This window comes from Bubalus bubalis, chromosome 9, assembly GCF_019923935.1.
Source record: "Bubalus bubalis isolate 160015118507 breed Murrah chromosome 9, NDDB_SH_1, whole genome shotgun sequence".
Classification (NCBI taxonomy): domain Eukaryota; kingdom Metazoa; phylum Chordata; class Mammalia; order Artiodactyla; family Bovidae; genus Bubalus; species Bubalus bubalis.
In genome coordinates, this window is record NC_059165.1 from 68137549 (window position 1) to 68153360 (window position 15812).

At 38.9% G+C, this 15812-nt stretch overlaps 1 protein-coding gene across 1 annotated transcript; it reads right to left on the minus strand.

Moving 5' to 3' along the window:
• Positions 1-5397: 5397 nt before the first annotated feature.
• Positions 5398-6544, minus strand: LOC102416087 (olfactory receptor 2T27-like). Its single transcript, XM_006052765.4, has one exon. It carries the CDS (start codon positions 6334-6336, stop codon positions 5398-5400), a length of 939 nt encoding a protein of 312 aa, XP_006052827.3. The 5' UTR covers positions 6337-6544.
• Positions 6545-15812: the final 9268 nt, after the last annotated feature.

The window sequence follows — 15812 nt, forward strand, 5'->3', positions numbered from 1 at the left end:
CAACTTGGTTACTCCCTATTTTCATGTTTTAACTTCAGTAAAACTTCATCATAAATCAACAATACTTCAATTTAAAAAGTAAACTTCCTCAGAGGAATCTTCCTTGACACTCCTTAAATGTACTAAACTTGGAAGTCTGCTCATCCCAACATTATTTTTTACTCAGATATAGTTGATTCACAAGATTCAATTAGTTTCAGGTGTACATAAAAATGATTCAGATATGTAATTTTTTTTCAGAGTTTTTTCCTTACAGGTTATGACAGGATATTAAATGTAGTTCCCTGTGCTATACAGCAAATCCTTATTGTTTATTTATTTTATGTATAGTAGTATGCATCTGTTAATCCCTTACTTCTGATTTATCCCTGTGCCCGTTTCCCTTTGATAACTCTGTTTGTTTTGTATGTCTATGAGTCTGTTTTTGTTTTGTAAATAAGGTCACTTGTACTATTTTTAGACTTCACATATAAATAATATCATATAATGTTTTTCTTTCTCTGTCTGATTTACTTAGTGTGATAATGTCTAAGCCCACTCACATTGCTGCAAATGGCAATGTTTCATTCCTTTTGTAGAAGTAATATTCCATTTTCCATTGTGTTTTTTATCTGGATAATGGATAAATGAATTTATCCATTCATTTGTTGATGCACACTTAGGTTGCTTCAATGTCTTGGCCAATTATAAATAGTGCTGATACGATCATTGGGATGCATATGTCTTTTCAAATTACATTTCTCATTTTTTGGATATAGGTGCAGGAATGAGAATCTTGGATCATATGGTAACTCCATTTTTAAAAAGAAACTGCATACTGTTTTATATAGTGGATGCATCAATTTTCATTTCAACCAACACTGTAAGAGGGTTCCCTTTTCTTCACGTACTCTTCAGCATGTATTGTGTGTAGTCTTTTTGATGTGCCCATCCCAGCATTAAAAATAGACAGATTTTAATTCATATGCATTTTATGGGACTTTGGTCACAAACATTAGCATAGTTTATGGCACATAATATTTTCACAATATGTTATATTCAATTTGATAAATATGATTGGTAAATCCTTGAGAGTAACAAGAGCTCAGGAAAGAAATGCATCTTAGTTCTCATTTTCTTTATTTAAGCAGGGTACTTAACATGGTTCAGATGTGTTAAAGAGTCACTATTTTGGAGAACCGTATGGTAGCTGTTATTTGGGATTTAATTAGAATATTTTTTCAGTTTTCTCAGGTGATAAATACATCATGAATACTACAAAGCACTATAAGGATACTAGGCTTTCCAGGTGGTGCTAGTGGTAAAGAGCCCTCCTACCAACCCAAGAGATGCTAGCTTGATTCCTGGGTGAGAAAGATCCCCTGGAAAAGGATATGGCAACCCACTCCAGTATTCCTGCCTGGAGAATCCCATGGACAGAGGAGCCTGGAAGGCTACAGTCCATGGGATCACAAAGAATTGGACACGACTGAAATGACTTAGCACACATGCACAGGTATGCTATACACACAAAACAACTTTTCAAGTTATTTTATGATATGATAGAAAAATTGAGTTGTAGAAAACAGTGAGAAAACAGTTTTAAATATAGTTTTTCACAGGAAATGAACTGTTTGAGGCCCAATCTGGTTGCTTGCTGTAATTAAAAAACATTTTTAGCATATTATGTAATTACCCTCTCATTTTACCTTGTTTCTGTGGGCATGTCCTTTAGTAGCTTCTTTCTTTTGATACTGAAGAGCATGTGTATTATTCAACAGTTTTGCTGAAGCCAGTAACTATGTTATTGACTCTATGTGCCAGGTATGACCTATCAAATCCCTTATGATTACATAGTGGAAGTGACAAATAGATTCAAGGGATTAGATCTGATAAAGTGCCTGTAGAACTATGGATGGAGGTTCATAACAGGTACAGGAGGCAGTGATCCCCAAGAAAAAGAAATTCAAAAAGGCAAAATGATTGTCTGAGGAGGCCTTACAAATAGCTGAGAAAAGAAGAGAAGTGAAAGGCAAAGGAGAAAAGGAAAGATATACCCATTTGAATGCAGACTTCCAAAGAATAGCAAGGAGAGATAAGAAAGTCTTCCTCAGTGATCAGTGCAAAGAAATAGAGAAAAACAATAGACTGGGAAAGACTAGAGATCTCTTGAAGAAAATTAGAGATACCAAGGGAACATTTCATGCAAAGATGGGCACAATAAAGGACAGAAATGGTATGAAACTAACAGAAGCATAAGACATTAAGAAGAGGTGGCAAGAATACATAGAAGTATACAAAAAAAGATCTTAATGATCCAGATAACCACAGTGGTGTGATTACTCAACTAGAGCCAGACATCTTGGAGTGCCAAGTCAAGTGGGCCTTAGAAGCATCACCATGAACAAAGCTAGTGGAAGTGATGGAATTCCAGCTGAGATATTTCAGATACTAAAAGATGATGTTGTGAAAGGACTGCACTCAATATGCCAGCAACTTTGGAAAGCTCAGCAGTGGCCACAGGACTGGAAAATATCAGTTTTAATTCTAATACCAAAGAAGGGTAATGTTAAAGGATGTTCAAAGTATCACACAGTTGCACTTATTTCACATGCTAGCAAAGTAATACTCAAAATTCTCTAAGCTAGGCTTCAACAGTACATGAACCGAGAACTTCCAGGTATTCAAGCTGGATTTGAAAAAGGCAGAGGAACCAGAGATCAAAATGCCAACATGTTTTGGATCATAGAAAAAGCAAGAGAATTTCAGAAGAACATCTATTTCTGCTTCATTGACTACACTAAAGCCTTTGTGTGGATCACAACAAACTGTGGAAAATTCCTAATCAGATGGGAATACCAGACCACCTTACCTGCCTGGTGAAACCTGTATGCAGGTCAAGAAGAAACAGTTAAGACCAAACATGGAACAATGGACTGGTTCAAAATTGGGAAAGGATTACGTCAAGGATGTATACTGATACTCTGTTTATTTAACTTATATGCAGAGTACATCATGTGAAATGCTAGACTGGATGAAGCAGAATCTGGAATCAAGATTGCTGGGAGAAATATCAATAACCTCATGTATGCAATTGACACCACCCTTATGGCAGAAAGTGAAGGGGAGCTAAAGATCCTCTTGATGAAGGTGAAAGAGGAGAGTGAAAAAGCTGGCTTACAATTGAACATTCAAAAAATGAAGATCATGGCATCCGGTCCCATCACTTCATGGAAAATACATGGAGAAACAATGGAAACAGTGACAGACTTTATTTTCTTGGGCTCTAAAATCACTTTAGGCAGTGACTGCAGCCATGAAATTAAAAGATGCATGCTCCTTGGAAGAAAAACTATGACAAACCTAGGCAACATATTGAAAAGCAAAGACATTACTTTGCTGACCAAAGGGTCCATTTAGTTAGAGCTATGGTTTTCCCAGTAGTCATGTATGGATGTGAGAGTTTGACCATAAAGAAGGCTGAGTGCTGAAGGATTGCTTTTGAACTGTGGTGTTGGAGAAGACTCTTGAGTGTCCCTGGGACTGCAAGGAGATCAAACCAGTTAATTCTAAAGGAATTCAATCCTGAATATTCGTTGGAAGGACTGATGCTGAAGCTGAACCTCCAATACTTTGGCCACCTGATGGGAAGAGCCGACTCATTAGAAAAGACCCTGATGCTGGGAAAGATTGAAAGCAGGGGGAGAAGGGAATGACAGAGGACAAGATGGTTGGATGGCATCACCAACTCAATGGACATGAGTTTGATCGAGCTCTAGGAGATGGTAAAGGACAGGGAAGCCTAGGGTGCTGCAGTCCATGGGGTCACAAAGAGTCTGACATGACGGAGTGACTGAACAGCAACAACCAGGACACAATACACAATTATTTGGCTAAGTATTCACCATACCCATTTTCTTTTCCTCTGGTGACACAGCTAGAAGATATTTTCCAGCCACCATTCAGTAAGATGTGGCATAGGACTTGCTGTTGTTGTCACTAAGCTGTGTCTGACACTTTTGCAACCCCATGGACTGTAGCTCACCAAGCTCCTCGGGAATTCCCAGGCAAGAATATTGGAGTGGGTTGCCATTTCTTTCTCCAGGGTATGTTCTCTACCCAGGGATCAAACCTACATCTCCTACATTGGCAGGCATATAGCATATTCTATACCACTGAGTTGCCAGGAAAACCCATGGTGTAAGACTCTGACAAATTCAATATGGGTAGATGTCATGTTTGCCACTTCCCTGACTAGCCTGTAAGACCATCTCAGACATTTCTGCACTCCTTTTTGCTGGATATACACCAAAGCCCATTCAATCTTAGAAATCACATGCTAATGATGTCAGAACCTCTGTCAGTCTGGATCACTGATTGTAAGGAACAGAACCACAGATTCTACCTCTCTAAAGATTAGACTTTTATGAACAAAACATAAACTTTTATTGTGTTAGTGAGCTAAGATTTCGGAGGGATATCTGTTATATCAGCTACTATTACTTTTACTAATGTTCTGTCTCTCTGAGATCATGAAGGGATCATGGGAATCTTTTCCCTGCGTATCAAGACACAGTTCCTTTGTTTGGCTATAATATTGCTGACCTCCATGAGGTTCTGATAGGGTAATGAGATACAATCTACTAACAAAACACTGTACTGTCTTCATCTCTCCTTTATCACTCCCCTACTTTCACCATCCAACTTTTTCTCATAGGAAGTGGGGAGGGATAGGACATCCATCTGTCCTTGAAATTTCTTTCTCAAAGATATGTTGGTTTTGTTTATCTGAGAGAAATGAATAATGGGAGATGAGGTTAGAGAACTAAGAAACAGTAAAGTAACAAATCTCTGAAAACTCCTACTGTAACTATGAGGTCAGAATGCAATTTCATCAAATTAAAAGATATGAAATACAGTCAATAGATAATCGTTCCTTAATAGTTGTCAAAGAAATAAATTTGGTTTTCACGTAATCAAAAGAAATATTATTAACCTGGAGAAAACAGTTCTTGGAGAAAATTAATGACCCTGTCTCCTTCTCTGTTCTACTCTCAGACCAGGCTGATACTTGGTCAAACGTTAGAATAAGTAGTCCCAGCTTTCTCTATCTCTGTGGTGATAAAAAAAAAAAAAATGATGGGAATCCTCATCCACTTTTGTGGATGAATTAGGAAACTGAGTATATATGCTTCCATCTATGTACTATTAAAGCCCTTTTCTCCAAATATTTCTATGAAAGCAACTCATAACTGAACTTAATTATTTTGTTTCAAACATAATAAAGTAACTGGATAGTCAATATTTCTAAAATAATATATGTTCCTAAATAGGAATTCTGTGTAGAGGAAGAAAAAGCAAGCCAGGAACTTGGACTTCCATATTGAAACTAGATTTATGGTAATGATATTTCTTAAATTACTTTGATACCAGCTTCTTCCTCAGGACCTTTCTCAGGGCCCCCATCACCTCCTTGTTCCTCAGGCTATATATAATGGGGTTCAGCATGGGAGTAAGTATAGTGTAGAACACAGAAAGACCTTGATCCAATGCTGGGGTGTGGGAGGAGCCAGGTGTCATGTACACCACTATGCCTGGCCCCAGGTAGAGACTCACCACAGTCAGGTGAGAAGAGCACGTGGCCAGAGCTTTGTTCCTCCCCTCAGGAGATTTCATTTTGAGAACAGTGAGGAAGATTCGAATGTAGGAGGCAATTATGAGGTTGAAAGGGATGAGGATAAATATGATACTTACCACAAATACCACCATCTCATAATCTGAAGTATCCTCACAGGATAGCTTCAAGATGGCTGGCATCTCACAGAAGAAGTGATTTATTTCCTTTAGACCACAAACAGGAAAATGCATGGTGTAGATGGTTTGAATGAGTGAATTTAGAGCACCCCCAGTCCATGATGCTACTGCTATGAGCAAACAGACCTTAGAATTCATGATGACTGTGTACTGCAGGGGATTACAAATAGCCACAAATCGGTCATATGACATGAAGGTCAGAAGGAGACACTCAGCACCACCTAGACTTAGGCAGAAAAACATTTGGATTCCACAGGCAATGAAAGAGATGCTGTGCTTCCCTAAAGAGTGGTTGATGACCATCTTAGGAACTGAGCTGGAGATGTAGAACAAGTCAATGAGAGAGAGCTGGCTGAGTAAGAAGTACATGGGAGTGTGGAGGTGAACATCCAGCCAGATCAGGAAGATGAGTATGGAGTTCCCTGTGAGGGCAATGAGGTAGACCAGAAGAATGAGGTAGACCAGGAGGCTGGCATATTGGAACTCAGGAAAGAGGCCCAAGAGGATGAAATCTGTAGTAGATATGTTATTTCTTTTTGCCATATCTTAACTTCCTCTATGATGGCTGATGCACTGTGGGAGAAAAAATATAGGACATCTCGTAAATCTTATGCCTAGTTAAGAACCTTTATTTTAGATTAGTTATTCCCCTATCCATTCTTTCTATGTCTTAGTTGAACAAAATGATATTTAAAATGTCTTGAGGAACTTACAGTCTTCCCACGTGGTGCTAGTGGTAAAGAACCTGCCTGCCAATGTAGGAGATGTAAGAGATGTGAGTTCGATCCCTGGGTTGGGAAGATCCCCTGGAGGAGGAAATGGAAATCACTCCAGTATTCTTGCCTGGAGAATCCCATGGGCAGAGGAGCATGGTGGGCTAGAGTCCATAGGGTTGCAAAGAGTTGGACATGACTGAAGCGATTTAGCATGCACATGAGGAACTTATGGGTGTGAACATATGGAGAGTTGGGGAGAGTGAAGCACTCAGACAAGGCATGGAACCTCCATGTCTTACATATTTCTTTCATCTGAATGTTCATCCATATCTTTTATCACATCCTTTTATAATAAATCAGAAATCCACTAAAAAAAGGTGAGGTTCACCAGTCTTTAATTATTGTTTGATAAACACTAAAAGCTGATAATTTTACTCCACTATTTAAAAATTATTTCATATCTACAGTTATCATACCCATCCAAGAATTAAAAACTCATTATTTGGAATTTCCTGGGACAATGAGACTCCATATTTTGGTCTCCTTTTAGTTTTTGACTTATCAACGGGACCATTTCCTCAAGCGTCTTAAGTAGCTCCTCCTCTCCTCTGTCTATATCATCTCCCTTGTCAATCTTTCATAGCCCCATGCAGGACCAAATACATATTTCACATGGCAAAATTAAAATGTGGTACCCTTTTTTCAAAATTATTAAAAATTTCAAGATGGCAACATCAGATCATTAAATCACACACGGGCCACTCCTAAGCACAGGAAACTGTATGACCTCAGAGTGAAGCTTTTCCTGATTCTGAGTTCAAGCTCTCAGAACAATATATTTACCTGTCTATCCTCTTTGGAGCTCACTTCTGTATTTCCAACAATTTCTTAAACACTTGCATCACATGTCCTGCCAGCACTTCCAATTTATCATGCCAAAACTGAGCTCAACTCCCACCTTTTATGCCTTTATTATTTCAGTCATCACCTCTCCTCTAACACAAACATTCAGGCTTATAACATTGAGACCATGTTTAATTATTTTTCCTTATATATTTAATTAGTTAATTGATCTAACCATATTTAACTATCATATCTCTCAGACATTCCTCTCTTTTCCAAACTTATTATTTCACTCAATTCTAAATCTTTAGTCTTCTTTTCCTGATTGTCCAGACTCCTTCTTCTTCAAACATAATCATCTTAAAGCATAGCTGTGATTGAGTCACTCTCTGTGGCAACATTTGAAATGTTCTCCATGAATTAGTGAATTAAGCTCAATGCTGCTTATATTTGCATTTAAATACTCAACAAGTTTGTCACTAATTTAGCTGGCCAATTTTCTTGTATTGCAACAAAAATTTTCCCTTATAATGACTTACACTATAATCTTATGAAATATCATATCTTTCCATCTTCATGCATTTACTTATGTACTGATAGTTTTCCTTTTATTTAGACCAGGCTCCCTCCAGTAAAGGCTGTATCAAATCCTTCCCATCATTTAACATTCTGATCGATGTCAGTGCCTTTTTGAATTCTTCTCAAAACTCTGTCCATTCCATTCTGATCAAAAACTGATTTTACCTTCTTTTTAAAATATTTGATTCCCTTTGAATTTCAACACTTGTTATCCAGTCCCATCACTTCATGGGAAATAGATGGGGAAATAGTGGAAACAGTGTCAGACTTTATTTTTTTGGGCTCCACAATCACTGCAGATGGTGACTGCAGCCATGAAATTAAAAGATGCTTACTCCTTGGAAGAAAAGTTATGACCATTCTCCCGGTGGATTCATTTTGATATTTGGCAAATCTAATACAGTTATGTTAAGTTTAAAAATAAAATAAAATTAAAAAAAAAAAAAAAAGAAAAGTTATGACCAACCTAGACAGCATTTTCAAAAGCAGAGACATTACTTTGCCAACACAGGTCTGTCTAGTCAAGGCTGTGGTTTTTCCTGTGGTCATGTATGGATGTGAGAGCTGGACTGTGAAGAAGGCTGAGCGCCGAGGAATTGATTGCTTTTGAACTGTGGTGTTGGAGAAGACTCTTGAGAGTCCCTTGGACTGCAAGGTGATCCAACCAGTCCATTCTGAAGGAGATCAGCCTAGGGATTTCTTTGGAAGGAATGATGCTAAAGCTGAAACCCCAGTACTTTGGCCACCTCATGTGAAGAGTTGACTCATTAGAAAAGACTCTGATGCTGGGAGGGATTGTGGGCAGGAGGAGAAGGGGACGACAGAGGATGAGATGGCTGGATGGCATCACTGACTTGATGGATGTGAGTCTGAGTGAACTCCGGGAGTTGGTGATGGACAGGGAGGCCTGGCGTGCTGCGATTCATGGGGTCGCAAAGAGTCGGACACGACTGAGTGACTGAACTGAACTGAACTGAATAGAGTAGTAACTTTAATACCTGTAGTTGACAATCCCTACATATTGTTCCCTCAGTACAATTTTACAACATGGATCATAAAATAGGTAAGTGTATAAGAAAGTATTGGAATGCAGATATTTCAAGATTATTATATCTTTGCTATTATTCACTTTTGTGAACATATGAAAATGAAATATTTCTTTACTTTGACAAGCTCAGTGCTCAAGCAGTATGTCTGGCTGCTGTCACAAATCATTGAAACCTAGAGTTAAAATAGCTCATGAAAAAGGGAGTTGAATAAAGATTGGGAGGAGAAAGAGAAGGAAGTGGAATGGAGATAAAAGAAGTAAAATAAGAGGAGGGGGAGGAATAAGATGTTAGAGAATGTAAAGGAAAAAGAAGAAGAGGAAACGTGTTAACTGAAATGATGCCCATGAACTTCTCTAGCAATCCAATAGTTAAGAATCCACATTTCCACTGCTGGGGACATGGGTTTGATTCCTGCTCAGGGAACTAAGATCCCACATGCCACGAGATGTGGCTAAAATATAAAATAAAATGGTGCCCAAGTTTTATTCTTTTATGATATTATCAGCACATACCATAGATATTATTACAAAAATTTTGCTTGTGGGTCACTTTTGAGGCCTCTAAGCCCTGGGTCCTTCTAATCACTTGTGAGTAATCATTTATGTGAATTAATGTACTTGTTAATTAACTTTTTATTTTAACAAACTTTCCTTATGGCTCTTTGTCATAATCAAAATACAGTTTGTGAGAAATGTGCTTCTTCTATTATGTATGACAGTAAATTAGTTTTAGAAAAACCAAGAAATTTTCTCAATCACAAAAAAATTGGTATAGAATCAGAGCTCTAACTGACGGAATTTGACTACTCTTCATGACCTAATTAGGGCTTCCCAGGTGGCACTAGTGTTAAAAGAATCTGCCTGCCAATGCAGGAGACACAAGAGATGCAGATTCAATCCCTGGGTTGGAAAGATTCCTTGGAGGAGGAAAATGGCAACCTACTCCAGTATTCTTGCCTGAAAAATTCCATAAACCAGAGAAGCCTGGTGGGCTTCTCTGTCCATGAGGTTGCAAAAAGTTGGACATGACTGAGAGACTGAACACAACATGACTTAATTATACCATGTTTACAAAGAAATCTGACTTTTCTATGAAGAGAGGTAGAGACAGCTAGATAAACACATGCACTCAAATCTCCAAATTGGGTGAGAGTTATTATGCATCGGACTTCCCTGGTGGCTCAGACGGTAAAGCGTCTATAATGTGGGAGACCTGGGTATTAAGCATCAGCTTAATTCCAACTGGCAACCTGGTTTCAAGCTTAGCACTAGAACATGGCTAAATACTGGAATGCAGCCAGATCCTATCTCCAAAAGTAGGAGATATAATGTGCAGTCTATGGACCTTTTTAGAACTAGAATGTGTTACTGAAACCAGTGGACATTTATCACCAACAAATATAAAAGCAAAGAAGTCTCCTGCTCTTGGATCACTGCTTATTAATTGAGATTAATTCCTGTTGGTCATTTTATACCATAGGATAAGGAAAAAAGGTGGGTGGGACACCATAGAAATAGTAAGTGAATAAGGCAGTTGATAAGAGGGAAAAATAAGGGAGAAAAGGAGAGAAATAACTGGGCTCTTAGCTATAGCTCTCTCTGCTTTTACTGCCACACCCACCGCATTGCTGCTTCTCCTGTCACTCTAAATCTGTTAGCAACAGCTTCAGGCATTAAACCAAAAACTTCTACCTCTAATATCAGTGGCTTATGTGTCTGCTCTGTAGAATCCTATGATAGTTATCACCTGGTTGTTTTTGGAGGAAAACATGTTTAGAACTCTCCCCTGAACCTCATCAGGAACTAAGTTTCTCTCCACTAGAGAAAAAGCAGAGTAGGGGGTGAGGCTGATGAAGAGAGCTGCTGCTTCTCACTATTCCATCATATAGAAAGAGACCCTGGAGCCTGTGTTCCAGGAGACCCAATGGGAGCAGAGAAAGGGATGGAGCATAGGACATTTCCAGGGCTTGTAGAGGTCACGCAAGTCAACCTTTCATCAAATAAGGTGATCTCTGCAACAACAGACAAAAAAACAAATGGCGAGAACTTGCTTACCAGGCATTAAGTGCGTGCGTGCGTGCGTGAATGCTCAGTTGCTTCAGTTCAGTTCAGTTCAGTCGCTCAGTCGAGTCCGACTCTGCGACTCCATGAATCGCAGCACGCCAGGCCTCCCTGTCCATTACCATCTCCCGGAGTTCACTCAAACTCACGTCCATCGAGTCGGTGATGCCATCCAGCCATCTCATCCTCTGTCATCCCCTTTTCCTCCTGCTCCTGCCTCCGAGCATCAGAGTCTTTTCCAATGAGTCAGCTCTTCGCATGAGGTGGCCAAAGTACTGGAGTTTGAGCTTTAGCATCATTCCTTCCAAAGAACACCCAGGACTGATCTCCTTAGTACTAATTAAAGATGCCACAAATATCCATTTAAAAAAGAGGTTCATATTATTAGTACTATCTCCTTTTTTGCTGAAGTGAAACAGGGGCACAGAGAGGTTCTATAATTTCCCATCCAGCTATCAAGGAGCAGAGTCAGGTTTCAAACCAGGACCCTGAGCAGCTCTACAGCCAGGGTCTTCTTCCTCTCAAATGCCATAGAGCTCAAGGATGTTTTCCTTCTCCTAAAAGTTTTCCACAAGGGTCCACAATAAGTAGGGGCACCTGAGTGCTGAAAAAAAGAGAGGGTGGGGAATTTAGGTGCTGGAAAAGTGAAATGTGCTACATTAGAAATGTGCTACATTTCTAACCAATCTACCTAGATTGCTTAGAAACAGCACAGATATCAACAGTGATGTTGGGAGAGCAGAAAGAGGATGGTGTGAATGGACACAGCACTGAAGCAAGACAGGAAAAAAATTGGAGAGGCTGTAAAAATATTGATAAGGGGCCTTGGCAGAAGGCTGAAGGAAGGAGTGATTGTGCCTGACAATGTAAGAAATCATTAGTTACATGATATTTATAGAGAAGTTAACATCTTTCAAGCAGTCCTTCATAATTTATTATTCTCATCTTTTTTCAGTTTTAGTTTCTATCTATATATCTGTCTCCACCATGAGTTTTTTGACTGCTGTGATCCTGCCTCATTTATCTTGATAACCTCCACATTTAGTATTATTTGTAGAACATAGAAGGTGCTAATAAATGAAGAATGAATAAATCATAACTCTATGAAGAAAATAGTATCATCTCTATTTTTCAGACAAGAAAACTGATGTTGAAAGATTCAGAAGTTGGCCCAAGTTTTCCCAAGTATATGCCACATCCTGAGTCCTTAGTCTGTCATGTCACAATTCCATATTTCATCTCTATTCCCGTAGCACTGAACACCTAATGAGAACACCAGGAGTTTGACCAAAGGTTTATTTGTGCTGGCATAGTTACTCACATGAACCATTTGTTGTTGTGCTGTAAAATATAGTACGGAAAGAGACAAGCTAAATGGTCTCCATATCCTTTTAGAGCTTTAATTATGAAAATTCTCGGCTGCTTAGTCACTCAGTCATGTCTGACTCTTTGTGAACCCATGGACTGTAGCCCACCAGGTTTCTCTGGTCATGGGATTATCCAGGAAAGAATACTGGAGTCGATAGTCATTCCCTTCTCCAGGGGATTTTCCTGACCCAGGGATCAAACCCTGTCCCCTGCATTGCAGGCAGATTCTTTACCATCTGAGCCACTGAGGAAGCCCTGGAAAATGCCCTAGTAGTGGCAAAAAGTGGCAAGGATTTGTTTTTTCTTGGAGGAAGGGCTGAAAATAAAGTACAGGTAAACTTACTATTGTCGTAGTCATTCATATATTTCTACATCTATTCCCAAGCCCTGACTCAATCGTGTGTCTATTAATTGTAATTTTATGCTTCAGAAAATGCTTGTATAATGACTAGAAAATGCCAAGAAAATGCCAAACCTCAGAATATTGTTTTAGCAAGTTGATAACTTCTTAGACTTATTCAAGTCCATCCATCCGATCTTTTTCTTGTAAATGTTGGTTTTCAGACTTTTGTTCAGTGAGTGGTGACTGTTCTCACAAGGAGACACCTTGTGTTTTTAAGAAATGAAATGTGATATTGACAGAAATCAACACATCTTCACTTTCATCGGGTCACAGGCTTAGCCCTGAGGACAGGTTTTGACGCCAAAATAAACTAAGGATTAAATATGAGCTGGGTTTGAGGGAGTGAAACCTCCCTCAAAGTATTAAAGTGAAGTATTTCATAAAAGGAAGCAAACCTCTTTCATTCTGGTGACTTAATAGTGCTTAGGGCCTTGTTTCAGATCCCCTGTGGGATTTCTGTCCTTTCACTTTAATTATTAGGATCTTCCACTTCCCTGAGCTTCCAGAACTTCTCTAAGGTATACCCACAGTTAAACAGCCACTTTTTCCCCACTGGGCCCTGGAATATGTATATAATATCACCTCCTCTGGGGCCCTGAGCCTGTTGTCATCTTAAAGTTTCCCTAGGGTTTTGTTTCTTGCAGATGAGTAGAAGGCCAATGAATTCCCTTAATGCTTTGTGAAATTAGCTATGTAAACACTTGATTTTTTTCTCATGAAAGTAAAAGTATGATGAAAATGTACAAGTATATGTTAATAAGTTCTTACTAAGAAGTTGCTCACAAGAAATGATATTCTAGGAGTTTGATGATTCAAATTATATCTTCAGGAATACTGTGTCATATTTATCAAAAGACTATTAAAACTGCATTTGGATGGACTCTCAAGCATCATTCACAACTGATTCAAATTAAACTAATGGCGTTTTCCTTTATTTTTTAAAATTTATTTTTAGTTGGATGGTAATTGCTTTACAATGTTGCACTGGTTTTTGCTGTACAACAACATGAATCAGTTAAAAGAATACATATGTCCCCTCCCTCTTGAAACTCCCTGCCACCCCCAATCCCATCTCACCCATCTAGGTTGTCACAGAGTACCGAGTTGGGCTCCCTGTATTACACGGCCACTTCCAACTAGCTTCTACTTTATGTATAGTAATGTATATGTTTATAAGCTACTCCCTCAATTCATCCCACACTCACCTTCCCCTGCCATGTCCATAAGTCCAATCTCTATATCTGTGCCCTGAAAATAGGGTGATCACTGCCATTTTTCTAGATTTCATATGTTCATTAACATATGATATTTGTTTTTCTCTTTCTGACTTACTTCACTCTTTACAACAGGCTCTAGGTTCATCCACCTTACTACAACTGACTCAAATTAATTCTTTTTTATGGCTGAGAATATCCCATTGTATATATGTACCACAACGTTTTTATCCATTCATCTGTTGATGTACATCTAGGTTGCTTTCAAGACCTGGCTATTGTAAACACCTCTGCAATGAACACTGGGGTACAGGTGTCTTTTCAAATTTGGGTTCCTCAGCATATATGGCAGAGAAGGCAATGGCACCCCACTCCAATACTCTTGCCTGGAAAATCCCATGGATGGAGGAGCCTGGTGGGCTGGAGTCAATGGGGTCGCTAAGAGTCAGACACGACTGAGCAACTTCACTTTCACTTTTCACTTTCATGCATTGGAGAAGGAAATGGCAACCCACTCCAGTGTTCTTGCCTTGAGAATCCCAGGGACAGGGAAGCCTGCTGGGCTGCTGTCTATGGGGTCGCACAGAGTCGGACATGACTGAAGCAACTTAGCAGCAGCAGCAGCAGCAGCAGCATATATGCCTAGTACTGGGATTGCTGAGTCGTATGGTAGCTTTATTATTAGTTTTGTAAGGAATCTCCATACTGCCCTCCAGAGTGTCTGTATCTGTTTACATTCCTACCCAACAGTGCAAGAGGCTTGGTTTCCTTTCTCCACACTCTCTCCAGCATTTGTTTGTAGATTTTTGATGATGGCCATTCTGACTGGTGTGAGGTGATACCTCGTTGTGGTTTTCATTTGCGTTTCTGTAATAATGAATGGTATCTTTTCGTGTGTTTATTAGCCATATGTATATCTTTTTTGGGGAAATTCTCTTTAGGTCTTTCCCCCACTTTTTGATTGGGTTGTTTGTTTTTCTGATATTGAGTTTTATGACCTGCTCGTATACTTTGGAAATTAATCCTCTGTTAGTTGTCCCACTTGCTATTATTTTTTCCTATTCTGAGACTTGTCATTTCACCTTGTTCATACTTTCCTTTACTGTGCAAAGTTTGTAAGTTTAATTAGGTTTCACTTGTTTATTTTTGTTTTCATTATTCTAGGATATGGGTCATAGAGGATCTTGCTGTGATTTATGTCATTGAGTGTTCTATGTTTGCCTCTAAGTTTTATAGTTTCTGGTCTTAAAGTTAGGTATTTAATCCATTTTGAGTTTATTTTTGCATATGGTTTTAGGAAGTATTCTAATTTCATTCTTTTACCTGTAACTGTCCAATTTTCCCAGCGTGACTTATTGAAGAGACTATCTTTGCCACCTTGTATGTTGCCTCCTCTGTCAAAGATAAGATGCCTACAGGTGTGTGGGTTTATCTCTGGGCTTTCTGTCTTGTTCCCTTGGTCTATATTCTGTTTTTGTGCCTGTACCATACTGTCTCAATGACTGTAGCTCTTTAGAATACTCTGAAGTCAGGATGGTTGATTCCTTCAACTCCATTCTTCTTTCTCAAGATTCCTTTGGCTATTTGTGATTTTTTGTGTTTCCATGCAAATGGTGAGGTTTTTTGTTCTAGCTCTGTGAAAAATGCAATTGATAATTTGATAGGGATCACATGGACTCTGTAGATTGCATTTGGTAGGACAGTCACTTTCACAGTATTGTTTCTTCCAACCCAGGAACACAGATTATCTCTCCATCTGTTTATTTTTTCTTTGATTTCTTTCATCA

What these genes read in the sequence shown, in the direction of transcription:
- LOC102416087 (XM_006052765.4), bottom strand. Translation starts at nt 6,336, where the DNA reads ATGGCAAAAAGAAATAACATATCTACTACAGATTTCATCCTCTTGGGC.